General features: G+C 34.3%; 3 protein-coding genes across 9 annotated transcripts in view; all 3 read left to right on the top strand.

Annotated features, from left to right (window-relative positions):
• LOC110448074 (laccase-4-like) overlaps positions 1 to 13,980 on the top strand; it is a 32,662-nt gene extending 18,682 nt beyond the window's left edge. For 6 of the 7 annotated variants that reach the window (XM_021494104.1, XM_021494109.1, XM_021494111.1 and 3 more), the window contains one exon: positions 223 to 3,992. In XM_021494104.1, the coding sequence (XP_021349779.1) occupies positions 223 to 332 (110 nt within the window). In that variant the 3' untranslated portion in view covers positions 333 to 3,992. Of the gene's footprint in view, positions 1 to 222; positions 3,993 to 12,414 lie in introns of those variants that run through there. The other variant, XM_021494105.1, reaches the window with a different exon arrangement.
• Positions 5,480 to 12,414, top strand: LOC110448059 (L-ascorbate oxidase-like). The gene is made up of 3 exons (XM_021494092.1): positions 5,480 to 5,686; positions 9,999 to 12,015; positions 12,305 to 12,414. The coding sequence occupies exons 1-3, from the start codon at positions 5,612 to 5,614 to the stop codon at positions 12,412 to 12,414; spliced, it is 2,202 nt and encodes a 733-aa protein (XP_021349767.1). The 5' UTR covers positions 5,480 to 5,611.
• A 4,181-nt stretch (positions 13,981 to 18,161) lies between the features above and the next one.
• Positions 18,162 to 27,126, top strand: LOC110448077 (laccase-4-like). Its single transcript, XM_021494118.1, has 2 exons — positions 18,162 to 18,178; positions 26,149 to 27,126. Exon 2 carries the CDS (start codon positions 26,149 to 26,151, stop codon positions 27,109 to 27,111), a length of 963 nt encoding a protein of 320 aa, XP_021349793.1. The 5' UTR covers positions 18,162 to 18,178; the 3' UTR covers positions 27,112 to 27,126.
• The last annotated feature ends 4 nt before the right edge of the window (positions 27,127 to 27,130 follow it).

Raw genomic sequence — 27,130 nt, 5'->3', positions numbered from 1 at the left:
AGCACAAGAAGTTGATGAATCTAAATCCTTTGTAATGTTTTTACTGTGAGTATAATAATGGGATTTTACTTTTTATGAAAGAGTAGTTGCTATGGTAACAAAATAACAGTAGAAAAAAGGAAAAACTAAACAGACTTAAAAAAGAAACAAAACCACATTTATTTTCACTTTGACAAAAGCTGACCTTTTTTTTCTTAAATATTAAATATTAATTTGTTTCAGATTCGGGACTAGGATTTGGAGCTGGAATAGGTGTAGGTATTGTAATTATTTTAGGTACAGTTTTCCTGATCGTTGTGGTGGTATTGATAGTGAAGAAGTGTAGAGAGTAGGCTGAAACTACATAGAAACGGAAACGTGTTACTGAGCGTCATTATGGCCAAAAACAATTATAATTTTCTTAGAATTTGATTGATTCGTAATGTCAAACAGAATAAATTAATGGAAATTAAAGAGAAATATTTTATAACGTATCGGTATAAAACACTCGTTTTAACTAGTATCATAGGTCTCAAATGTTTAGGCGTTTAACTATGAAATTCACAGGAGCTACTTAACGTTAAACAAGTATGGTACTCATCTTGATAATTCAAACTCATTATTCACTATGTTTCTGATTAACGTGTTTTACACACCTTCCTTTTTGTTTGAACTGTAGTAAAGATTAAATGCGTGTTAGATTGACGAAGATATGTATGGCCTTGTTTAATATTTTTTTTGGTTTACCAAATTTGTTGCGTGCACTCAATTGTGTGTGCATTCCATATATTTTTAAACTTTCAAAATAGAGCGTCAGAATAATACGAATAAGACGTTCTCAATGGCATTGTCTGTCAATGAATCTCACAATAACCAAGTTCTATTAATACACACATCTTAAATAGATATAAAGTACTAGCACAACGACAAACCCCTTTAGAACCCCATCATAATAAGGTATGCTTTGTTTTGTATCCCAAAATCGGTATTCATATCTATTTGTAAAATGGTAATTGTTTGGATACACATAAAAAGGTTAACAGATAAAGCATTATGATTTGAATGAACCGAATTAAAAGTATGAACAGTAACGAACATTTTTCGTAGTAATCATTTTGATTAAAAACTAATTTTGTAGATTAATTTGCAGTTCATATTAGCTATCAATGACAATTAGTTTTATTTCATATCAAACTGATATATATCTTTAGATATGTGCTCTCTTAGATGTTTATCGTTTGCAAATAATAATATATTTTTATAGTTAGTTTACAATGAACCTAAACTACAACTTTAAGCCATAGGTACCCTTCACACCCACATAGCATTACAAAACAGTCATAAAGTATTTCAAATTAAACTGAAGGAGAAGCTGAACGGACAGAAGTTTTTAAATATTTTTAAAAATGGGGTACAGCTGAAATTAAAAAAAGGTTGCATCGACAATAGGCCCAGGAACATATACGACTGTAGTGTGTTGTGGTGACCGCATTAGTGGAAAAACTCAAAATTAGGATAATCAATATTTGAGGAGTTTTCTGGAAAATATTCCTTCCAAAGACAGGTAGACGGCCAGAAAGACAGACAACCTGATGTCAGGGTTTCCCATAACTTTGTAACAAGGTTGGGATTGCTATGGAGAAAAGTTGAATTAATTTTGCAATGTATGTTAAGTGGATCCGAAGCTTACTTTCTTGCATTTACAATGTATATACTCATATTTGTATCTTTGCAATTTTTTCTTTAAACCAGTAAGGTTATCATTGATTAAGCTTTTGTGTTGTGACGATTGTCAATTTTTATCAAGTATGTTTATTATTGCTGTCAGTCATATATTTATATTTTTATATCAGAAACATAATTATTGTATTTAGTTTCCTAACACTTAAAGTGATAATTTTAATGTTGTATATTTGTAGACTTTTAGTGTTAAGTTTATATTCATCCAACATTAATAAATTCATGTATTTTGATATTAATTTATACATAACATAAAGGCAACTTTTATTGATAACTATATGAAACACGTTAAGAATAATTAAAGCTTTTGATGTCGTAGAAAATAGAATCTTTTAACCTGAGGAAAAACCTTATACAGATTGGAGTTGAAATAATAGTGAACGACGAAAAATGGATCGAGTTTAGTCTTCTTTTAATAATGTATGAAATACTAAAATATCTTCGAAGTCAACGTAAGGTAATTTTTTACGAGTTATTAACCTAAAAATATGTTTGATTAACAGACTCTGTTTATTTTGAGTTAGAAATGTGAATATGTGTTTGTTAAGCGCCCACTGGAGTGTCAATGATATTTACTGAATGCCTCTTTCAGGTCACGATAGGTATGTGACAAGTATCTGCAATGTTATACTTTCGTGGATAAAAAATAGATGTCCTATCAAGTTACGTTTCTTATACCTCTTAGAAAGATGTACCAAAATAGTGTTTGTCAAATAAGCCCTACGTGTTTTTGAAAACGGATATGAATAGACGCAAACTTTCGTACGATCGCCTGTGAACCTGTTTGAAGAAGTGCGTTTTTCAATAATGCTTTAAATATTTACGGAATTTAATGATAAAACTATGTAAAACTATTTGACACACTTTCCTCATATGACAACTCTTCCTACCCGTTTGTTGCAGGGAGTAGTCTTTAAATGACTTCGGACAGGTGATGCGTATTAGACGTTATTGACAAACTAGATTTTTTGTTTATTTGTTAATATTTACATCATAATTGTTCTATTTGGTTTGTTAATGCTGCTTAGTGTTTAATGCATTATTTCTTTACTTTATATAGCTCAGATGCTTCGACTTAATACTTCTCTATACTAATGATGGAAGGCGTTTTAACCGTACTTTTATATCTTACTGTAATTTTACAAATGAAGTTATGCAGAGAGGATATTTAGTGAGAAACTTGACAAAACCGTCTTGTAATTTTCAACGTATTTTTTTCGTTTGACACGAAGTAATGCCAGATTTATCTACCCTTATACTAGACTAATACGATGTACGAAGTGATGGTTATGAATTTACAAGCACCTTTGCCAATTAATGTTTAATTGTTGCTTGATTAATCTTTAATTGGCCGAAAACGCGAGTAAATGTGTCCTCTAGTTTGTTAGTTACTTTCACTGTACCGATCACATGGACAGTGTTTATTAATTTATAAATCCATATGTGTAGGAGGCTATCTTAGTAAATGCTAATTTATATCTGTTTGAAACAAAAACGGTCAAATATTTGATACACCAAAATTAATGAACTTCAAACGACAGCTTGGAAGCTTAACAGGCACACTTGACTGTTGATACAGGAGTTGTACAGGAAAGTTAATTATAAAAATAAATAAACGAAAAAAGAAAAATGAAAATAATAAATGCAAACACAGTGTCACTAATATTAAATACATGTATCTCTAGGATCAACTAGAAATGAATAGACATTAGGAAATAAAAAAAACCGATTTTCAGACAGTTATTAGTAAAATATTATATAGAGTGTTTGTGTTATTTGTTGTATATGCGTTAGTGTTGTATTGTTAATGACAATGCAAGTGTTCTTAATCACGTTTCGCGGACCCTATGATTGGTACGGACAGCCTAACCTCTCAAGCATGTCCTTTACTCTACCAACGTTCCTCCTGACCTTCAAAGGTCTTAGTTATATATGTAAGTGACTTGTATTGGTAAGTTATTGCTTATTTGTAACAGGATTTATGATATAAATCAATTCAAATTCAAGTATCATCCATAGTATCTGAAGTACTTGTAGTTGTTGTTTCTTTTTATCCAAAAGTACATATGTATCATAACTTATGGGCGAAACTCAATTTGTTATATATTGTTGTAATGTCACGGTTTTATTATGTAGGTCAAACAAAAGTTTATTCTCCGATAGTTATGTAGAAGTGGATGCATAAGTTTAAAAGGGTAGAAATTGATGTAGAAATGTAAAAAAATAACATGACTTTCATGTGCAAATAACTGAATAAATGCAATCTACCTATGTATTTAGTTATTTGTATGTGTGATTTAACATCCCAGCGACATCTAAGATAACACAAGAAAAAGACAGTTAGGGAGAAAAAACCCGAAAAGAAAGAACGGGAAGGAAGGAAGCTGAGATAAACAACACAGAGATACCAAGTAATGCAAGAGCGGGAAGCGAAGCAGCTTTAGGACCCCATTTAATCTACTTTAACGACAAAAGCGTCACGGAGCCACTGAATCGACAAGTGTTGTAGTTGTTCTTCATTTTCAGATTGATTTACAATAAATGCCATAAATAGATTATCATCAACCTACAAAAGCAGGAAGAACTATGTTCGTTTTCCACATAACTTTATTATATATATATATATAACGGTTTGTGGTTAGATAAGGTTGGTTTTGTCCATGCGTTCTTTGTAAAATGTACAAATCGCTATGGTATCCAAATACCATTGCAATGATCGTAGCCTATTTTGATTCGCGTTTCGCATGAAAATGTTTCGTAGAACTTATTTCAATATCTTAGTTATACATCTTTATAATAAATCATCAGCCATCATAAAATGTGACCGTGATTTCAAATAAAACGTTTTTAATTATGATACAGGCTCGTATGATATACAATGTATGAACACATATTTGTGGTCGAGTAGTCTTTAAGGCAGATAGTATCATAACCGTCATACCACATTAATACAGTATACTAATAATCAACCTGTTATTTGGGTCTTAGCTTACATAAAAGTATCGGCGATTTGATAGTTCAGCGGCAGAACGCTTAGCAATGTACAGATATATACAATTCTATTGAAAACGTCGGTGAAATCCTAAGTGAGAACGCTGATAATTTTGATATTTAGCTTTAACTAATGAAAAGAGAAACCAAATCAACTGAAAACGACAATTAGGTGGGCTTTGGATGCATGGAAACGAACGAAACCGAAAATTAAAAGATGAAGAGAAAAAAATCAAAACATTCTTGTAAATAATCCTAAATTTGATGTTCTTAACAATATAACATATACATGTATAATACACAAAACATTGTTCTACAAAATTAAAAGCTCATTGTGAGAGAGTTTAGAGGTGCAGGCTTAAATAGAAGACACAAATATTACTACTTTAAGTAAGTGAAAGAGATTATAAAGATGTAGGCTAAAACGTAAACACGAATAATACTAAGCTACCGATTTCGAAGGTAAACATGATAGTTTTTTTTTATCGTTGCATGCATTTCTATGTAAATCATTTGAATTTTGTTTTGCCCTTAAATGTTGTATACGACATCTTATCTGCCTTGTTCGGCTTTGCTGAGAAAAAGTAGTTGAAATCTGCTTTACATACTTCTTACTAAGTATGACACTAATGCATCAGGCGGTGACGTTCTCTAATAGATTTACACACGACTGTTAGTGTATAGTTAATGTAGCATGATCTAACACAACAGAAGATTCATAAACAGTTCACAGATATATCAGGTCAGTGACCCATAAGTTTGCACAGCTGCACACATCCGTCAATTCCACGAAATAAAAATGCTTTGGAAAAGATAGCGGACAGCGTTCCACATTACGGACCCAAGCGAGGCATTGATATTGATAACACTCATTTACATAACAAGGTAGACTGATGGGTAGATGTACACCTCGATACAGGTAGGCGATAGATATCCAGTAACATTTACAGCTCGTCTGGCAGGAACAATATTAACGGTGAGTGTTCGTATTTTCATTTTTTTTTTAAATAACCATATAATTTATTTTATGCTAAACTATGCACACACATGTAAACACTGCTATTATATGACAGGCACCTGTTTAAATGGTAGAATTAGAAGCTGTAGTGTAGACGTGGTATTCCATCAGTAGATCTGTATCAAGTGCGCTGGTAATATTTGGTTGTGGTATTAGGATAAGAAATAGTAAGTGCAAAGTGACAGTTACAATCTATGGTAAGAGATGATATGTAACTCTTTAATAATAATGAAATCTTGACCTTTAAAATCATATATTTTTGCATTACATCAATAAAACACAATATGCAGAAACGATTATATAATGGATTCTAGAACACAACCGCATTATTTATTAGTAAGCAGTTAAAGTATAGTTTGAGATAGATGGGTATGTAGACGCTCGCGTAGTTATGCTGAAAATTTATTTAAATATATATAATTTGGTTGTCAGTGCGTCCATAGGCGGACAACTGTTAAGCAGTTTTTCTAGGCATATGTTATGCAAGTTTTATTTGGGAACTAAATTTTAAATTAATGATAAACAAAATAAAACAGAAATGATTTTTTATGCGTGAAATTATTTGTGAAATTCATATATTTTAATTCAAAGTCTTCTTGCAGAACAGAGTTGCACAGAATATTTATCATGATAAAGCTTGAATATGTATGCTTAATTAAGAGAGTATTAATGTAAAGGGCCGTAGCTTATGTGTTCCATACTCAGACGGTTCCTCATGTATATGATTTGTCTGGAAAAAACCCACGAAAAAACAATCCTATTTAGTTTCTCTCATACGCATGTTGTGAACAAGGTTACGTCGCATAGCTGCAGGATTATTCCTCAATTGAGGGACAGGCCTTTTCAATGCCTGTACGAACCCTGTTACATAATATATATATGTGTGATTTGGTGTAAATGCCCTAACTTGGGCATCGATATCAAATGGGAAAGAGATAACATGACTAGCAAGCAACCAATGACTAACACCACGGACTTAGATAGCAAATCTAATCTAATTCCGTGCTAGTACTACTTAAAAGTAAGATAGCAGGTCACACCAATACCAGGACCAGATTGTCAGGACCAGCATGTTTTTTCTTTTCATTTCTTAAAGTTATTGTGCATTTGAAAATTTTCTGTTATAAAATTTTAAAAGGACATTTAAATACTAATACATAAATAAGAAATAAACATTTCATTTTTTAATTTAATGACCCAAATCCTGCCAGGACTAAAAAAATCATTACTAACACCAGGACAGGGAAAACCGGGACCAAATATTTACTTTAAGCATTATTAACTCAATTTTAAAGCTAATTTCATGTAGGAAATACAAGAACACCATACTAAATGTATCAATAAAAAAGGATATGTTTCAAATACTGTTTTTACTTGTTATTACGGCTTTTGTGATTTTGCTTTTTTTTTTAAACTAAAATCAGGACTGGTAATTTCAGGACCGCTATGTTTGGTATGTTTTGGATTTCTGTTTTAAATCATAATGCAATGTATATTTTTGATATAGACTTGTGCTAAAATACATTTTTATTCATGTCATATCAATTCATTAAGGTAGTTGCATTAAAAATCATGACAGAAACACATTAAAGCACTTAGTCCTGGTTTTCCGTCTGTTTCTGGTATTTGTTTGACCCTGAAATGCCAATTCGGAGCTCTCTAATTTTATCAATTTCCGGTCATAACCAAACAGCAGCGCCGCCGTGCGTGGAATAGCACAACAATGTCCAACAATCCTGTATGATCCTTCGGGTCTCTCTGACTTTATCCATCACGAATGGTGACATCACAGACAGCAGGTAACCGATCACTGCGTGTAATGTATGTTAGCGAGTAAATCAAAATAGACAGACTATTTATATCCATGTGGAATCCTCTCAAAATGGCTGGTACAGCTACCAATTCTAAAGCTACCATCCTGGGATGGTAGCAATACACGATTAATTCAGCTCGTTTCAGACTGTATTTAGCCAATGGGCGAAGCCCAAAATCTATAGACGATTAAAGCATGTTTTGTTTCTACAAGGAAATTTTAGGAAATCTACTCATAGTTTGGTTAAAGTGTTTACGTGGGACGATTTGTTCTATGACCAACTTGATCCTTTGTTGGGTACACTAGGAACCTATGATTTGTACATTCTAAAGCAAGATGTATTTTGGATTTAATACTTTCTGATATATTCTCTTTAGAGTATAAACGCATTTTCCTGTGGAAGGATAACAAGTAAAACTAACAAGGCCATGCTCTACTGTACCGTGAGGTGGTTTGTTCTGTCATTTCATCTTATTTTATTGAGTAAACAATAGGATTGAACAGCAGGCTAGGCCTATATAAGTTCTCTCCTTTGGTTGACATGACAAAGACAAAGATGAATGAAATGGTTTGTAAGAACATATTGATGCAAATCATATATAATAGGTAGCATAGACATATATATATATATAGCAGATGGTATAGGGGAGATAATTCCATGTATGTTTCAATTACATATAAATATTTAATTGATATTTTTAGCTATACAATGCTCATATTAAAAAGTCAATCATAATTAATTAGTAATAGGAAAGCAATGCCCTAATGATATATTAAACAGAGAAATTGCTACAGTTGTTTTTTTTGTTTTTTGTTTTGCAAGTCATTAGTGCCCCCTGTTCATACCCTGCTGCTGTTGCATGAAGTAGTTAGAAGTATAGAACCATTTAGTATCAATATATATATCATTGGTAGGAGTGATAAAAAGTAAGGGATACAACAACATCAAAATATGAAAAAATAAAATGAGGCAATTCAGCTAGAAGATTTTGATAATGTAGTATATGTGTAAGATGTATTGCTAGTGTTCTATGTGTAAATCTTTCATCCCATCGAGTTTCAGACAAAAAGTCTCTAACGGCCTCTACCGTTCTGTCATCGACTGGACATGGATAAAAATTGGAGTAAATCCATGTAAAACTGGATTGTTATGAAATTATGTCAATTTAATGTAGTGATGGTTTTACCTGAGTGTATAACCTGTGTGGATAAAGTAAAGTAGAATTTCCGGAGCAGCCCCGTATATGAGAGTCTGGAACCTGGAACATGTTAGGAATATGTTGGGCTTCAAACACGAAAGATAGGAAAAAAACCCATTCGAAACACCATCTATATAATTGCATACCTGTTAATGGCATGTATTTAGCTGCATTTATTATTTTGCACAGATTTATGGAAACTACAACATGAACTAAAGTAAATAACAAACAGACTCATTGTTACATTGACCACGTTTGGTGTGTGATGATACTGTATGATAAGTTGAACAAACTTCTACTAGAGATAGGGGCTATCACTCGAATCATGATCAGCGTTACATTTATTTTGATGATGAATATTGTTACAACATTAGTTTCATTACCATATCGAATGCCAATTGAACTTCTTGACATGTTTGTACAAATTGTTTACTAAGGTAATATAACATTAAAAGCTTTCATCAGTCTAAAGGCTATGTACCTTGTTTTAACCACGCACAGCACCAATGTACATGTCACCTCTGTAGAACAGGTGCCAATGAAAACAATTTCATACTGGTTGATATTATTTCTTATTTTGCCATATGAACCATGGTGATATACATATTGCCTTTTGGTTTATCTTTTGCTTTGTTGTTACAAGTGCAAAGGAATGGTATATCATATTGATCGATGTTAAATATCAGAGTGACCTTTGCGACCTTCAGGCGACCTTCATATTTACCTTTTATTAGTTTAGCATAAGCAAATCAAACGTTTTCATACTAATTGATTTAAGTTAGTAAATTGATCTATACCTTTTGGTAACCTATATATTGACCTTCTGTATCTCTATTGAAATAAAACTATAAAACTAACGACACGCAAAATCAATCACAAAAAAACAACAACACATTGATATAAAAAACTCTCTACACACTTAGGGAAAACGTCTACCAATTGCTGCTAAGATGTAATCTGTCACATCCAGGAGAGATTTTCAGTAAGCAAAGATCCGATTAAAGCTTTGTCTTTAAAACACTCAGAATGTTTATAAACTGGCAATGCATCTTCAATAGGATTTCTTTTTTCCTATGTCAAAATATTTCAATGACCTTTAATTCAGTCTTAAACATACATTTTATCTTCTGATATTTTTTTATCTTGCATACAACACATCGCTTTTTACTTTTCTTCTATATCATTTTCGTACAACACTATTCACCATAAACTGTCGTTCTTGAAAAAACTAACCTAAGAGTACTATTCTTTTTTACAGATGCGTAAAAAAACCTTCCTGCTTACTGCGTGTGTTCTAAAAATAACCTTGTCCTTCGTCCTGGGACAGGATGGAGGTTTGTGGGACGTGGTTCAAACAAGAGAAAATCCATGTCGCGATACAACATGTGGGGAGAAACAGGATGTGTGTGAATGCTACCTGATAGTTGAACACCGGCTCACCATGATGATAGAAGAAGAAGGAACTCTAGTGGTGCCTAAAGGAGGTCAGCTTTATGATTATGACAAACCAGGGAGTCCTATAATAAAAGCTGAACAGATACCGTATATCTTGACGGCGGATGGTAACAACTCTCGATTGGTAATTACCGTAAATCGGCGATTCCCTGGTCCACAGATCACGGCGTACGAGGACCAGACTTTGATTATCCACGTCCGTAACCTGATGCACACAGATAGTACTACGGTACACTGGCATGGTATGCATCAACAAGGATCCACGTTTGCAGACGGCGTTGCTATGGTGTCTCAATGTCCCATAGGGCACGGTCAGGAATTTACCTACAAATTCAAGGCCAAACCGCACGGCACCAGCTTCTACCACGCCCATATTGGTGATCAGAGGACTATGGGGTTGTATGGAGCTCTAGTCGTGTACCCTAAACAGGAGCTCCCCTCAGCAACAAGACAGGAACATGTTGTCACTTTGCAGGACTGGAACCACGAGGATGATGCAGCAACGTTATATCAACGTATGTTATATGGAATATACGACCAGGCGAGAAAAACACCATACAAGACAACGTCCTCCCGGGACGGTGCTATGTACAGCAGGTACAGGTTCCATTCCGGACTGGTGAACGGTAAAGGACGTTACTACACGTCACCTAATGTACATAACCAGGCTCCTCTGACTGAGTTCGATGTGGCCCCAAACAGGAACTACACGTTCCGAGTCATCAGTGCAGCCACCCTCTATCCCTTCCGTGTGTACGTGGAAGGGCATCCGACAATAACTGTCGTTGCTTCTGATGGATTTGCATTGAAACCAATGGTTGTTGAATCGTTCATCATTAATCCAGGAGAAAGATATGATTTCATACTGTTTACAGACAAGCCTAAAGATAACTATTTACTGGTTGCACAAACACTGGAGGTAGAACGTGAGATTACAAGACGTGGTGAATACCACGTGGCGGAGGCTATCATCCATTACGTCGGTAGAGCCAGAAACCTAAACCTTGCAAAGAGCGGCAAAAATATGTGTACAGCGTCAAAGAAATGTGTGATATTCAATTGTCCTTATCTTCTTCCTACATGTGTAAATGAAATCTGTAAGACTTTCAATGACGCGAGAACAGATGATTTTAACTCCCGGCCACAAGATGTCAGGAATATCGATAACGAGCATTTTTTCAATTTTGCCTTCCCTGGACCTGGTGGCTTTATGGAAGGGTCGGTGAATGGTCGCCAATTCGTGCCTCCTGTTTCTCCGGTTTACTCACAACCCGAAGATATCGATACTCAGTGCGATGTGAACTGTGAAGACCGGACGTGCCGATGCACGTACACTCAAGAAATAGAATCCGGAAAAGTGTACCAGTTTACACTGACTAACCTTGGTAATGGGAAAGGATGGTCACATCCGGTACATTTACATGGACATTCATTTTACGTCATGAAGATGGGTTTTGGACAGTACAATCCTGGTGGTAATTTGACTGATTCAACAGCGGATATATCATGTACACGTGGGTCGAAGGGTTACTGTAACTCTCCGATATGGGCTGACGAGACTTGGAATGGAGGAAACGTACCAGACCTAGTTTTAAACGATACCGCACAAAAAGACACCATCCTCGTCCCTACGGATGGTTACGTCGTCATCAGATTCAAGGCAGACAACCCTGGTGCTTGGTTCTTCCATTGTCACATCGACCTCCACAACACAAACGGTATGGGGATGGTAATTATTGAAACTCCAGAGAAATATCCTGACGTCCCGAAAAACTTTCCAGTCTGCGGAGTCTTCAAAGAGGAGGAAAATGACAGCGAGGGTATGTCTGACCAATGATTATATTTTTCAAAAGATATTTTGTTACTTAGCACAAGAAGTTGTTGAATCTAAATCCTTTGTAATGTTTTTATTGTGAGTATAATATTGGGATTTTATTTTTTATGAAAGAGCAGTTGCTATGGTAACAAAATAACAGTAGAAAAAAGGAAAAACTAAACAGACGTGAAAAAGAAAAAAAGAAACAAAACCACATTTATTTTCACTTTGACAAAAGCTGACCTATCGAACAAGCATTTTTTTCTTAAATATTAAATATTAATTTGTTTCAGATTCGGGACTAGGATTTGGAGCTGGAATAGGTGTAGGTATTGCAATTATTTTAGGAGTCGGTTTCCTGATCGTTGTGGTGGTATTGATAGTGGAGAAGTGTAGAGATTAGGCTGAAACTACATAGAAACGGAAACGTGTTACTGAGCGTCAATATGGCAAAAACAAATAGAATTTTCTTAGAACTTGATTGATTCGTAATGTCAAACAGAATAAATTAATGGAAATTAAAGAGAAATATTTTATAACGTATCGGTATAAAACACTCGTTTTAACTTGTATCATAGGACTCAAATGTTTAGGCGTTTAATTATGAAATTCACAGGAGCTACTTAACGTTAAACAGGTATGGTACTCACCTTGATAATTCCAACTCATTATTCACTATGTTTCTGATTAACGGGTTTTATACACCTTCCTTTCTGTTTGAACTGTAGTAAAGATTAAATGCGTGTTAGATTGACGAACATATGTATGTCATTGTGTAATCTTTGTTTTGGCTTACCAAATTTGTTGGGTGCACTCACATGTGTGTGCATTCCATATATTTTTAAACTTTCAAAATAGAGCGTCAGAATAATACGAATAAGACGTTCTCAATGGCATTGTCTGTCAATGAATCGCACAATCACAAAGTTATATTAATACACACATCTTAAATAGTATAAAGTTCCAGCACAACGACAAACCCCTTTAGAACCCCATCATAATGAGGTATGCTTTGTTTTGTATCCCACAATCGTTTAATCATATCTATTTGTAAAATGGTAATTGTTTGGATACATATAAAAAGGTTAACAGATGAAGCATTATGATTTGAATGAACTGAATTAAAAGTATGAACCGTGACGAACATTTTCCGTAGTAATCATTTTGATTAAAAACTAATTTTGTAGATTAATTTGCAGTTCATATTAGCTATCAATGACAATTAGTTTTATTTCATATCAAACTGATATATATCTTTAGATATGTGCTCTCTTAGATGTTTATCGTTTGCAAATGATAATATATTTTTATAGTTAGTTTACAATGAACCTTAACTACAACTTTAAGCCATAGGTACCCTTCACGCCCACATAGCATTACAAAACAGTCATAAAGTATTTCAAATTAAACTGAAGGAGAAGCTGAACGGACAGAAGTGGCAAAATATTTTTAAAAATGGGGTACAGCTGAAATTAAAAAAGGTTGCATCGACAATAGGCCCAGGAACATATACAACTCTAGTGTGTTGTGGTGACGGCATTAGTGGAAAAGCTCAAAATTAGGATAATCAATATTTGAGGAGTTTTCTGGAAAATATTCCTTCCAAAGACAGGTAGACGGCCAGAAAGACAGACAACCTGATGTCAGGGTTTCCCATAACTTTGTAACAAGGTTGGGATTGATATCGAGAAAAGTTGAATAATAAGTATGTTTTCTGATTAATTTTGCAATGTATGTGAAGTGGATCCGAAGCTTACTTTCTTGCATTTACAATGTAGATACTCATATAAGTATCTTTGCAATTTTTTCATCAAACCAGTAAGGTTATCATTGATTAAGCTTTTGTTTTGTGACGATTGTCAATTTTTATCAAGTATGTTTATTATTGCTGTCAGTCATATATTTATATTTTTATATCAGAAACATAATTATTGTATTTAGTTTCCTAACCCTTACAGTGAAAATTTTTATGTTGTATATTTGTAAACTTTTAGTGTTAAGTTTATATTCATCCAACATTTATAAATTCATGTATTTTGATATTAATTTATACATAACATAAAGGCAACTTTTATTGATAACTATATGAAACACGTTTAAAATAATTAAAGCTTTTGATGTCGTAGAAAATAGAATCTTTTAACCTGAGGACAAACCTTATACAGATTGGAGTTGAAAATAATAGTGAACGACGAAAAATGGATCGAGCTCAGTCTTGTTTTGATAATGTATGAAATACTAAAATATCTTCGAAGTCAACGTAAGGTAATATTTTACGATAAGCATGCAAGATGCTTCAGAGATAATAACCTAAAAATAAGTTTGATTAACAGACTGTTTATTTTAAATTGAGTTAGAAATATGAATATATGTTTGTTAAGCGCCCACTGGAGTGTTACGTATCATATACCTCTTAGAAAGAGGTACCAAAATAGTGTTTGTCAAATAAGCCCTACGTGTTTTTGAAAACGATATGAATAGACGCAAACTTTCGTACGATCGCCTGTGAACCTGTTTGAAGAAGTGCGTTTTTCAATATTGCTTTAAATATTTGCGGAATTTAATGATAAAACGATGTAAAACTATTTGGCACACTTTCCTCATATGACAACTCTTCCTACCCGTTTGTTGCAGAGAGTAAGTCTTTAAATGCCTTCGGACACGTGATGCGTATTAGACGTTATTGACAAACTAGATTTTTCTTTTATTTGTTAATATTTACATCATAATTGTTCTATTTGGTTTGTTAATGCTGCTTAGTGTTTAATGTATCATTTTCTTTTACTTTATATAGCTCAGATGCTTCGACTTAATACCTCTTTATACTAATGATGGAAGGCGTTTTAACCGTACTTTTATATCTTACTGTTATTTTACAAATGATGTTATGCAGAAAGGTTATTTAGTGAAAAACTTGACAAAACCGTCTTGTAATTTTCAACATATTTTTTCGTTTGACACGAAGTAATGCCAGATTTATCTACCCTTATACTAGATTAATACGATGTACGAAGTGATGATTATGAATTTACAAGCACCTTTGCCAATTAATGTTTAATTGTTGCTTGATTAATCTTTAATTGGCCGAAAGCGCGAGTAAATGTGTCCTCTAGTTTGTTAGTCACTTTCACTGTACCGATCACATGGACAGTGTTTATTAATTTATATATCTATATGTAAAGGAGGCTATCTTAGTAAATGCTAATTTATATCTATTTGAAACAAAAACGTTCAAATATTTTATACACGAAAAAAACAATAAGAAACTTCAAACGACAGCTTGGAAGCTTAAGAGGCACACTTGACTGTTGATACAGGAGTTGTACAGGAAAGTTAATTATATCAATTAATAAATGAAAAAAGGAAAAAGGAAAATAATAAATGCAAACACAGTGTCACTAACATTAAATACATGTATCTCTAGGATCAACTTAGAAATGATTAGACATTAGGAAATAAAAAAGTCGATTTTCAGACAGTTATTAGTAAAATATTATATAGAGTGTTTGTGTTATTTGTTGTATATGCGTTAGTGTTGTATTGTAAATGACAATGAAAGTGTTCTTAATCACGTTTCACAGACCCTATGATTGGTACGGACAGGCTAACCTCTCAAGCATGTCCTTTACTCTACCAACGTTCCTCCTGACCTTCAAAGGTCTTAGTTATATATGTAAGTGACTTGTATTGGTAAGTTATTGCTTATTTTTAACAGGATTTATGATATAAATCAATTCAAATTCAAGTATCATCCATAGTATCTGAAGTACTTGTAGTTGTTGTTTCTTTTTATCCAAAAGTACATATGTATCATAACTTATGGGCGAAACTCAATTTGTTATATATTGTTGTAATGTCACGGTTTTATTATGTAGGTCAAACAAAAGTTTATTCTCCGATAGTTTTGTAGAAGTGGATGTATAAGTTTAAAAGGGTAGAAATTGATGTAGAAATGTAAAAAAATAACATGACTTTCATGTGCAAATAACTGAATAAATGCAATGTACCTATGTATTTAGTTATTTGTATGTGTGATTTAACATCCCAGCGACATCTAAGATAACACAAGAAAAAGACAGGCAGGGAGAAAAAACACGAAAAGAAAGAAAGGGAAGGAAGGAAGCTGAGATAAACAACACAGAGATACCAAGTAATGCAAGAGTGGGAAGCGAAGCAGCTTTAGGACCCCATTTAATCTACTTTAACGACAAAAGCGTCACGGAGCCACTGAATCGACAAGTGTTGTAGTTGCTCTTCATTTTCAGATTGATTTACAATAAATGCCATAAATAGATTATCATCAACCTACAAAAGCAGGCAGAACAATGTTCGTTTTCCACATAACTTTATTTTATATATATATATAACGGTTTGTGGTTAGATAAGGTTGGTTTTGTGGAGGTTTTTCACGTACTGCGGTCGTGCTTTAATAAATAGGACCGTTATGACTATCATTGTGGTTACACGCATTGTGAACTAACGCTCATAATCAATTTGCTGAGTAAGCAATTAAACACAAATTAATTCCCGTATATTTGATCATATCTACTCAAAGACATAAAACTCTGTATTGTTGAATAGGTACATGTGAGATATATGTGTAACTTTAGGTAGACACATGCGAGTCCCTACACACGTAACCTGCGTAATTATCTAATGGTTTGATAGTTCGTTACGCCTCGTAATTGTCAATACCTCGCGGTCCTTTTAACAGAGGTCATAGTAATCCTCTATATTGGGTTTAGAGTTTGTGGATATCGTGCTACAATAAAACAAAGTACCAAACAGATAATCCAACATTCTACAGGTAAATCGTTCAGTGTAAGGTTAGTTGCAGATATATATATGACATGGACATGTTTGGAACAGATTGAGTTATATAATCCATGCGTTCTTTGTAAAATGTACAAATCGCTATGGTATCCAAATACCATTGCAATGATCGTAGCCTATTTTGATTCGCTTTTCGCATGAAAATGTTTCGTAGAACTTATTTCAATATCTTAGTTATAATAAATCAACAGCCATCATAAAGTGTGACCGTGCTTTCAAATAAAACATTTTTAAGTATGATTTACAATGTATGAACACATATTTGTGGTCGAGTAGTCTTTAAAGCAGATAGTATCATAACCGTCATACCACATTAATACAGTATACTAATAATCAACCTGTTATTTGGAAGCGGAGCTTGTCGGTCTTGCATTGTATCTCAAAATGGTCTTAGCTTACATAAAAGTATCGGCGGTTTGATAGTTCAGCGGCAGAACGCTTAGAAGTGTACAGATATATACCATTCTATTGAAAACGTCGGTGAAATCCTAAGTGAGAGCGCTGATAATTCCGATATTTAGCTTTAACTAATGAAAAGAGAAACCAAGTCAACCGAAAACGACAATTAGGTGGGCTTTGGATGCATGGAAACAAAAGAAAGCGAAAATTAAAAGATGGAGAGAATAAAATCAAAACATTCTTGTAAATATTCCTGAATTTTGTGTTCTTTATCAAATAACATATAAATGTATAATACACAAAACATTGTTTTCGAGGTGTAGGCTTAAATAGAAGACACAAATACTACTACTTTAGGTACGTGAAAGAGGTTATAGAGATGTAGGCTGAAACGTAAACACGAATAATACTAAGCTACCGATTTCGAAGGTAAACATGTTGTTTTTTTGTCGTTGCATGCATTTCTATGTAAATCAGTTGAATTTTGTTTTGCCCTTAAATGGTGTATATGACATATGGCTTTGTTGAGAAAAAGTAGTTGAAAGCTGTTTTACATACTTCTTACTAAGTATGACACTAATACATCAGGCGGTGACGTTCTCGAATAGATTTACACACGACTGTTAGTGTATAGTTAATGTAGCATGATCTAAGACAACAGAAGATTCATAAACAGTTCACAGAAATATCAGGTCATTGACCCAAATCTGCGAGTAAGTTTGCACAGCTGCACACATCCGTCAATTCCACGAAATCAAATACTTTGGAAAAGATAGCGGCCAGAATTTCACATTACGGTACCCAAGCGAGGCATTGATATTGACAACGCTCATTTACATAACAAGGCAGATTGATGGGTAGATGTACACCTCGATACAGGTAGGCGATAGATATCCAGTATCACTTACACTAGTCTGGTACGACCAATAATAACGGTGAGTGTTCGTATTTTCATTATTATTTTTAAAATAACCATATAATTTATTTATGCCAAATTATGCACACACCTGGTATCAATGCTGTTGTTATATGACGGGCACACGTTTAAGTGTTACAGTTAGAAGCTGTAGTGTAGACGTGGTATTCCAGAAGTAGATCTGTATCAAGTGGGCTGGAAATATTTGGTTGTGGTATTTACTATTTAGGATAAGAAATATTAAGTGCAAGGATACAGTTACAATCTATGGTAAGAGATGATATGTAACTCTTTAAAAATAATGAAATTTACCTTTAAAATCATAGATTTTTGCATTATATCAATAAAACACGATATGCAGAATCGATTATATAATGGATTCTAGAACACGACCGCATTATTTATTAGTAAGCAGTTATTTTTTTTAATTTACTTTTTATTCATTTTCAATTTTTTTACATGACATGATACAACACATATGGTACATGATTGTTAAGCTGTTAAAACTTCTTAAGAGTTGTTGTTATTTTTTTTTTTTATTAATTCACTATGAACACATACTTGTCAAGCATGTACCTATATACAGAGACAAAAATAATTCGCACACAGACACACATACACTTACAGTTAAACACTCACACAAATTGATGTATAAATAAATTATTAATAAATAAATGGTATTTGTGACATTAGGTATACAGACAAAAATAAAATGCACACAAAAGACAAAGGACAAGACATGTGGGACAAAACAAGGACAAGGGAAACCTAGGTCATAAAGATGTTAANACATTCTTGTAAATATTCCTGAATTTTGTGTTCTTTATCAAATAACATATAAATGTATAATACACAAAACATTGTTTTCGAGGTGTAGGCTTAAATAGAAGACACAAATACTACTACTTTAGGTACGTGAAAGAGGTTATAGAGATGTAGGCTGAAACGTAAACACGAATAATACTAAGCTACCGATTTCGAAGGTAAACATGTTGTTTTTTTGTCGTTGCATGCATTTCTATGTAAATCAGTTGAATTTTGTTTTGCCCTTAAATGGTGTATATGACATATGGCTTTGTTGAGAAAAAGTAGTTGAAAGCTGTTTTACATACTTCTTACTAAGTATGACACTAATACATCAGGCGGTGACGTTCTCGAATAGATTTACACACGACTGTTAGTGTATAGTTAATGTAGCATGATCTAAGACAACAGAAGATTCATAAACAGTTCACAGAAATATCAGGTCATTGACCCAAATCTGCGAGTAAGTTTGCACAGCTGCACACATCCGTCAATTCCACGAAATCAAATACTTTGGAAAAGATAGCGGCCAGAATTTCACATTACGGTACCCAAGCGAGGCATTGATATTGACAACGCTCATTTACATAACAAGGCAGATTGATGGGTAGATGTACACCTCGATACAGGTAGGCGATAGATATCCAGTATCACTTACACTAGTCTGGTACGACCAATAATAACGGTGAGTGTTCGTATTTTCATTATTATTTTTAAAATAACCATATAATTTATTTATGCCAAATTATGCACACACCTGGTATCAATGCTGTTGTTATATGACGGGCACACGTTTAAGTGTTACAGTTAGAAGCTGTAGTGTAGACGTGGTATTCCAGAAGTAGATCTGTATCAAGTGGGCTGGAAATATTTGGTTGTGGTATTTACTATTTAGGATAAGAAATATTAAGTGCAAGGATACAGTTACAATCTATGGTAAGAGATGATATGTAACTCTTTAAAAATAATGAAATTTACCTTTAAAATCATAGATTTTTGCATTATATCAATAAAACACGATATGCAGAATCGATTATATAATGGATTCTAGAACACGACCGCATTATTTATTAGTAAGCAGTTATTTTTTTTAATTTACTTTTTATTCATTTTCAATTTTTTTACATGACATGATACAACACATATGGTACATGATTGTTAAGCTGTTAAAACTTCTTAAGAGTTGTTGTTATTTTTTTTTTTTATTAATTCACTATGAACACATACTTGTCAAGCATGTACCTATATACAGAGACAAAAATAATTCGCACACAGACACACATACACTTACAGTTAAACACTCACACAAATTGATGTATAAATAAATTATTAATAAATAAATGGTATTTGTGACATTAGGTATACAGACAAAAATAAAATGCACACAAAAGACAAAGGACAAGACATGTGGGACAAAACAAGGACAAGGGAAACCTAGGTCATAAAGATGTTAAATTAATTTCTTTTAATTTTTAAATTTGCAACCAGTGAAGTATTTGTGTATTAATCTGTATTTTATTTTTAATATTACTTTTAGATATTAGGATTTTGTGAGCTTTTAATTCGAATTTGATATGATTTTTTAGACCATTCAGATTGAGTTCTATTTCAAGGCATTTTGGTTTATATATGTATTGTTTTACCGTGAGTAATATCAAGTTATCCAAGTTGAACTTTGTATATTTATTAATTTGCTTGCCAAAGATAAATTCTTTTTTTTATTAAATCGAAGACCAAGATTTTTAGCAATAATCGTAATTCTTATATTTTCTATCAAATTAGATACCTTTTCGCAATCCCATTATATATGTGTTATTGTTTCTGGATGAGTTTTACAAAAAATGCACATATAATTATCTAATTTACCAATTTGAAATAAAAAATTGTTTGTGGTTAGGATTCTATGATTTATTCTGAATTGTAACCATTGTAGTTTGGAACTGGTACAGGTATTGAAAGGATATTTGTATATATTCTTCCATGTTTCTTCATCAATATTGAAATTTTGATTCCATTTATTTTGGGCGGTGGGTTTAACTTAATTTTTGATTAATATGGTATATATTTCACGAGCCTCTTTTTTACATCTTAGGATTAACTTGAGATTTTNTCACCCACTTTGACACGCATCTGTCTGTGTTTTGATAATTTTTGTGATGAGCCAATAAGCATGCATTGGGTTTTTGTTAGATTTAGACTCATTTTATTATTGGTCATCCACTCACTTGCTAATTCAAGGTCAACTATTAACTTTTCTTCGACATCATCAACTGCATCACCTTTTACACCCTGTGATGTGTCGTCAGCGTACATTACAACTGATGAATGTTTCAAACATGTTGGATAGTCATTCATATGCAAGATAAAAAATAGTGGCCCAAGTATCGAACCCTGGGGGACACCGTTGTTTATTTCCTTACAACTTGATAAAGTACCTTTAAAGTTTACCGCTTGCATTCTACCGGAAAGGTATGATTCGAAAAAGTTCAAAGCTATATCAGAAACCCCGTAAGCATTAAGCTTATGCAAGAGCACTTTATAATTTACGGTATCAAATGCTTTACGAAGATCTTAAAACAAAACACCCGTGAATTTACCGTCATCAATATTTTTTGTCCACTCGTCTACTAAACCTGTTAGGGCCGTTTCTGTTGAACGTTGAGGTCTGAAACCATATTGGGATTCAGTAAGAAGTTCATTTTGCTAACCACAGAGAGGACAGAAATAGGTCGATAGTTATTTACAGAGGTTTATCAAATAACGATTCCACAACAATACCCCAATTTCCTAGTTAACTATATATCCTTCTGTTCCTAGTTGCTTTAAGAGCAATTATGAAAGATTTTAGATGTATCATTTTAAGCCCCCCTTCTTCATAGTTTTTTTTATTATCATATCCCTTTTTACCTGATCTGGTTTACCATTCCATAGAACATTGTACAATGTATTGTTAATTTGTTTAATATATAAGTCATCAGGATTGGGAAGCGATATAAACAAATGATTAAACTGAGATATTAGTAGAGTTTTGATAACACCTATTTTACCTATTGGTGTAAGTATTCTTTTGTTCCAGACGGATATTAAAGACTTTAGTTTTGCAAGTTTTTTTGTCAAAATTCAGTTTGATAATTCTGTGTAGGTCTACATCGTATTCTATGCCTAATAGGGTGAAGCAGTTATAGTAAAGTTTGAGATAGATGGGTATGTAGAAGCTCGCGTAGTTATGCTGAGAATTTATTTAAATATATATAAGTTGGTGGTCAGTGCGTCCACGGGCGGACAACTGTTAACCAGTTTTTCTAGGCATATGTTATGCAAGTTATATTTAGGAACCAAATTTTAAATTAATGATAAACTGGTTATTTACGACAAAAAAAAAACACATTTTTTTTTTAATGTGTGAAATTATGGTGAGATTCATATATTTTAAATCAAAGTATTCTTGCAGAACAGAGTTGCACAGAATATTTATCATGATAAATCTTGAATATGTATGCTTAATTAAGAGAGTATTAATGTAAAGGACGGTAGCTGATGTATTTCATACTCAGACGGTTCCTCATGTATATGATTTGTCTGTAATTAAAAAAACACCGAAAAGACAAACCTGTTAAGTGTCTCTCATACGATCTTACTTTTAAGTAGTACTAGCACGGAATTATATTAGATTTGCTATCTAAGTCCGTGGTACTAGTAATTGGTTGCTTGCTATTCATGTTATATCTTTCTCATTGGATATTGATGCCCCTGCTAGGGCATTTCCACTAAATCACATATATATATTATGTAACAGGGTTCGTACAGGCATTGAAAATTGAGGAATACTCCTGCAGCTATGCGACGTAACCTTGTTCACAACATGCACACTAATAACAGGACCAGATTGTCAGGACCAGCATGTTTTTTTTTTAATTTCTTAAAGTTATTGTGCAAAGGTAGGGTCAACGCCTATGGAGATTTAACATTTAGTTTTGTCCGGACAAGGATTTTTCAAAAAAAGGCTATAACTTTGAAGAAAAAAAGGTCAGAATGAAAAAATAATACCTGGATGCACAACTTCAGGTGTTAATTATCATATCTGGAAAATTCGTTGAAATTGGTCCACTACTTTAGAATGAGTTGACAGATAGACGGATAGACAAGCTGATTCCAGAATACCCCAGCTCGCCCCCACTCCCACCCCTAACGTCGTTGCGGGGGTATAATAAAGTGTATAATAGTTTTATTATTAAGATTATTTTATTATTTTTAGATAATTGCATAGCTTAGTCTATAACAAGATCTCAAACCTAAAGTAGTTCTCCAGAGGAAAGATTACTATGACAGTATATTTCTGCTGCACATTACCTTAAAACATGCCTAATATAATAAAGTGTTTTAGTATGATACACAAACAAACAAATGTATCGGTATTTATCATAATAAACATTGATAGTCAAATCTTCAAGGTTATGTGAAATTGGACATTGATCAATAAGCTTTTCTTCTCTTGATGACTCGGCATGCATGGCCTGGACAGGTTGGTCCAAAGATCAGTTCCTCGAAATCCACTCGCACTGTTCCCCATATCTTTCATCTCGTATATATACCAAGACTACACACGATGCTCTATTACTGTTCTGGGTAAAACTGAAAACCGACATTTCCTGGAGTCAGTGTTCTTCTCTTTTTGGAATTTCCAAGTCAAGTGTGTCCAAAACTTTCCACTCCATAGTACAGGCATTAGACACATCGATAGTCCCACAATTTCTAGGTCCGGATCACTTGACAAGAGAACAGTTGCTCGGGCACAATACTGTCTTTTCAGAAGCATTTTTTGGAGATAAAGCCACTGCCATATTAGATGGCACCTATATTTATATCCAGAAAAGCTCCGACCACAAGCTCCAGAGAATGTCCTACTGTGGCCAGAAGAAGAGAAACTATCTCAAATTCATGAGCATCGCCTTACCAGATGGCTACATTCTGGACACAGTAGGACCATTCACTGGCAGCGAAAATGATGCTACAATTACAAAAAAAGTCATGGACAAGCTAGTTACTTGGCTACAACCAGACGACAACGTTGTCGTTGACCGAGGTTTTAGAGATGTCCTACCAGTTCTCGAAGCCTCTGGCCTCAATGCTAGCATGCCGTCATACCTGAAACCCGGTCAAAGTCAACATTCTGACGTCCAAGCAAATCTTGACAGAACTATCACCAAATCGAGGTGGATTGTGGAATCCTATCATGGTCGTCTGAAACACTGGACGTTCTTCCGAACGCAATTGGTGTCTAACAGCTTTATCAATGTCATCGAGGCTTTGCTTCGAACCGTCACAGCCTGTCTGAATGGTATTAGAGGACCGATCTACCAGAGATCTCCAGAGAGAGATGCCAAAGATAGGCTAATGGCTGAACGTATGAAGGACCGTTTGACAACACCGAATGGTTTAGCTCAGAGAGTCAAGACAGATCCGGATCTATCTAGACGGGCAAGGTCCGAGTTTGTCAAGATGGATGCATCTTCCGTACTGTTTCCCCGTCTCGATCTTGATTACTTGAGAACCATTACGTGTGGAACGTATCAGATATCTCTGGCTCCTGGTTACATCGCCGAACATTTAAGTGATGACGGAGACTATGAGGTGTGGCTTTACCAGCACTCCCCAGACCTTCTCCGATGTCAAATACATTCTCGACACAAAAGCCAAACGAAATATAACGTTTGGATACGGTTCACCGTTTCACCCGATGTTGAGGCCCCAATAAAGGACTACTACTGCCAGTGCCCAGTTGGAGAGAGAACGATGGGAATGTGTGCGCACATCTCCAGTATCTTGTACTACCTTGGGTATTACAGGACGCTGGAAAACCCTCGACCATTACAACCACAGGTAAAGAAATTCCGACAAAACTTGAAATAGTTTTCCATGCGGCAACGGAGTGCATATGTCGAAAGTATGTTTGGGGCTCGATATGAAAGATCCCCGTTACCATGTGACTAACCAAACTTATAAATATAGGTATTATACAATCGCCCGTAGCTATGAACACTCCCGTAAATGCGAAAACCAACCAAAATCATAAGGAACACGTTTTGTTTGTTGTTCTGTCTATTTGTCAGCCAATGTCTTCAACCACGGGGACTTGTGAAGTAGCCATCTTGGATTTTTTTTATGAAAAAGTGTTTCTCTCACTTTTTTTCATATCTGTGTACATATTCTCAACATACCGAGCAAATACTCTCGTTTTTTTGTTAATTATCTAAAGAAAGTCGAAAATCGGCAATTCAACCATAGGCTAATTCAACCCAACATTTGAAAATGTTCCACCACTTACATTTTGATGATTTTTCCTCTCATCAATAGCATATTACGTACTGTTTAATAGGATAANTTTTTTGTCACAATCATGCCATGAATGTATTCTTTACGGTGACCATCATTTGATTAGATTTTCATTAATATTTTACATAACATGCACATTTTATCAACACTTAGACAGCTTCTGAAAGGTACAACTTTGAGGAGCCATAAAAAACAAACCAAGTGACCTAAATCTTTATACTTTATAGATTTGTGACCACAACGGCATGGGCAATGCACCACCAACAGGAAATTTGAATCAGAGAAGGGGCCGTTTTGGAAACCGGCCCTTTACACTAGGTTTTAGATGGTTTTATTTTGATCTAAAAACATTTAGACAATTACACCTTACTAAATTAATCGTATCGCTTATTCTACAAAACGAGAATACAACCGATTATTTTCTTTAAAAGATTTAGTTGTATCAAAATGTAGAAATATAGCAACACAAACTGTGATACAAAAATGTATTATCGTATGCCATCGACTCCAAGGCATTTCCCCTAACTATGGTAACAAAAGGCATTTCCCCTAACTATGGTAACAATCTGCTTTTGCAATATCCTCTGAACTAACCCATCATGCAATGATTCAGAAGTGTCGTTTTAAGTCACATGAACTTCATCACCTGCACAGTAAAATCATTGCCCTCCCAGTTAAACAGGAAAATCGTACTTAAAAATAAATAAATAGTAGTATTAATCTAAAGGAAATTAGTGACTCAACTCGATAAGAGATAATGTTACCTCCATTTTTTGATAACGATGCTATATTGTTAATTAACCATGTTAAATCAATTAAATAAAATGTATGTTTCAATGTTTTATTTTTCAGATGGAACAAACTTGTATTGTCTTTATTGTTTACATTCTGGCAATAACAGCGACACTGACTTTAGGCCAAAGCAGTGAAAATATATGGGACCAGGTTCGAACAAGAGAAAATCCATGTCGCGATACAACATGTGGGGAGAAACAGGATGTGTGTGAATGCTACCTGACAGTTGAACACCGGCTCACCATGATGATAGAAGAAGAAGGAACTCTAGTGGTGCCTAAAGGAGGTCAGCTTTATGAGTATGACAAACCAGGGAGTCCTATAATAAAATCTGAACAGATACCTTATATCTTGACGGCGGATGCTAACAACTCGCGATTGGTAATTGCCGTAAATCGGCGATTCCCTGGTCCACAGATCACGGCGTACGAGGACCAGACTTTGATTATCCACGTCCGTAACCTGATGGACACAGATAGTACTACGGTACACTGGCATGGTATGCATCAACAAGGATCCACGTATGCAGACGGCGTTGCTATGGTGTCTCAATGTCCCATAGGGCATGGTCAGGAATTTACCTACAAATTAAAGGCCAATCCGCACGGCACCAACTTCTACCACGCCCATATTGGTGATCAGAGGACTATGGGGTTGTATGGAGCTCTCGTTGTGTACCCTAAACAGGATTTCCCATCAGCAACAAAACAGGAACATGTTGTCACTTTGCAGGACTGGAACCACGACGATGATGCATCAACGTTATATCAACGTATGTTATATGGAATATACGACCAGGCGAGAAAAACACCATACAAGACAACGTCCTCCCGGGACGGTGCTATGTACAGCAGGTACAGGTTCCATTCCGGACTGGTGAACGATAAAGGACGTTACTACACGTCATCTAATGTACATAACCAGGCTCCTCTGACTGAATTCGATGTGGCCCCAAACAGGAACTACACGTTCCGAGTCATCAGTGGAAGGGCATCCGACAATAACTGTCGTTGCTTCTGATGGATTTGCTTTGAAACCA

Source organism: Mizuhopecten yessoensis, unplaced genomic scaffold (genome assembly GCF_002113885.1).
Source record: "Mizuhopecten yessoensis strain PY_sf001 unplaced genomic scaffold, ASM211388v2 scaffold3819, whole genome shotgun sequence".
In the NCBI taxonomy this organism is placed as follows: Eukaryota; Metazoa; Mollusca; class Bivalvia; order Pectinida; family Pectinidae; genus Mizuhopecten; species Mizuhopecten yessoensis.
Note: the sequence above shows the minus strand (reverse complement) of the source record. Positions and strands in the feature narration are given on the sequence as shown.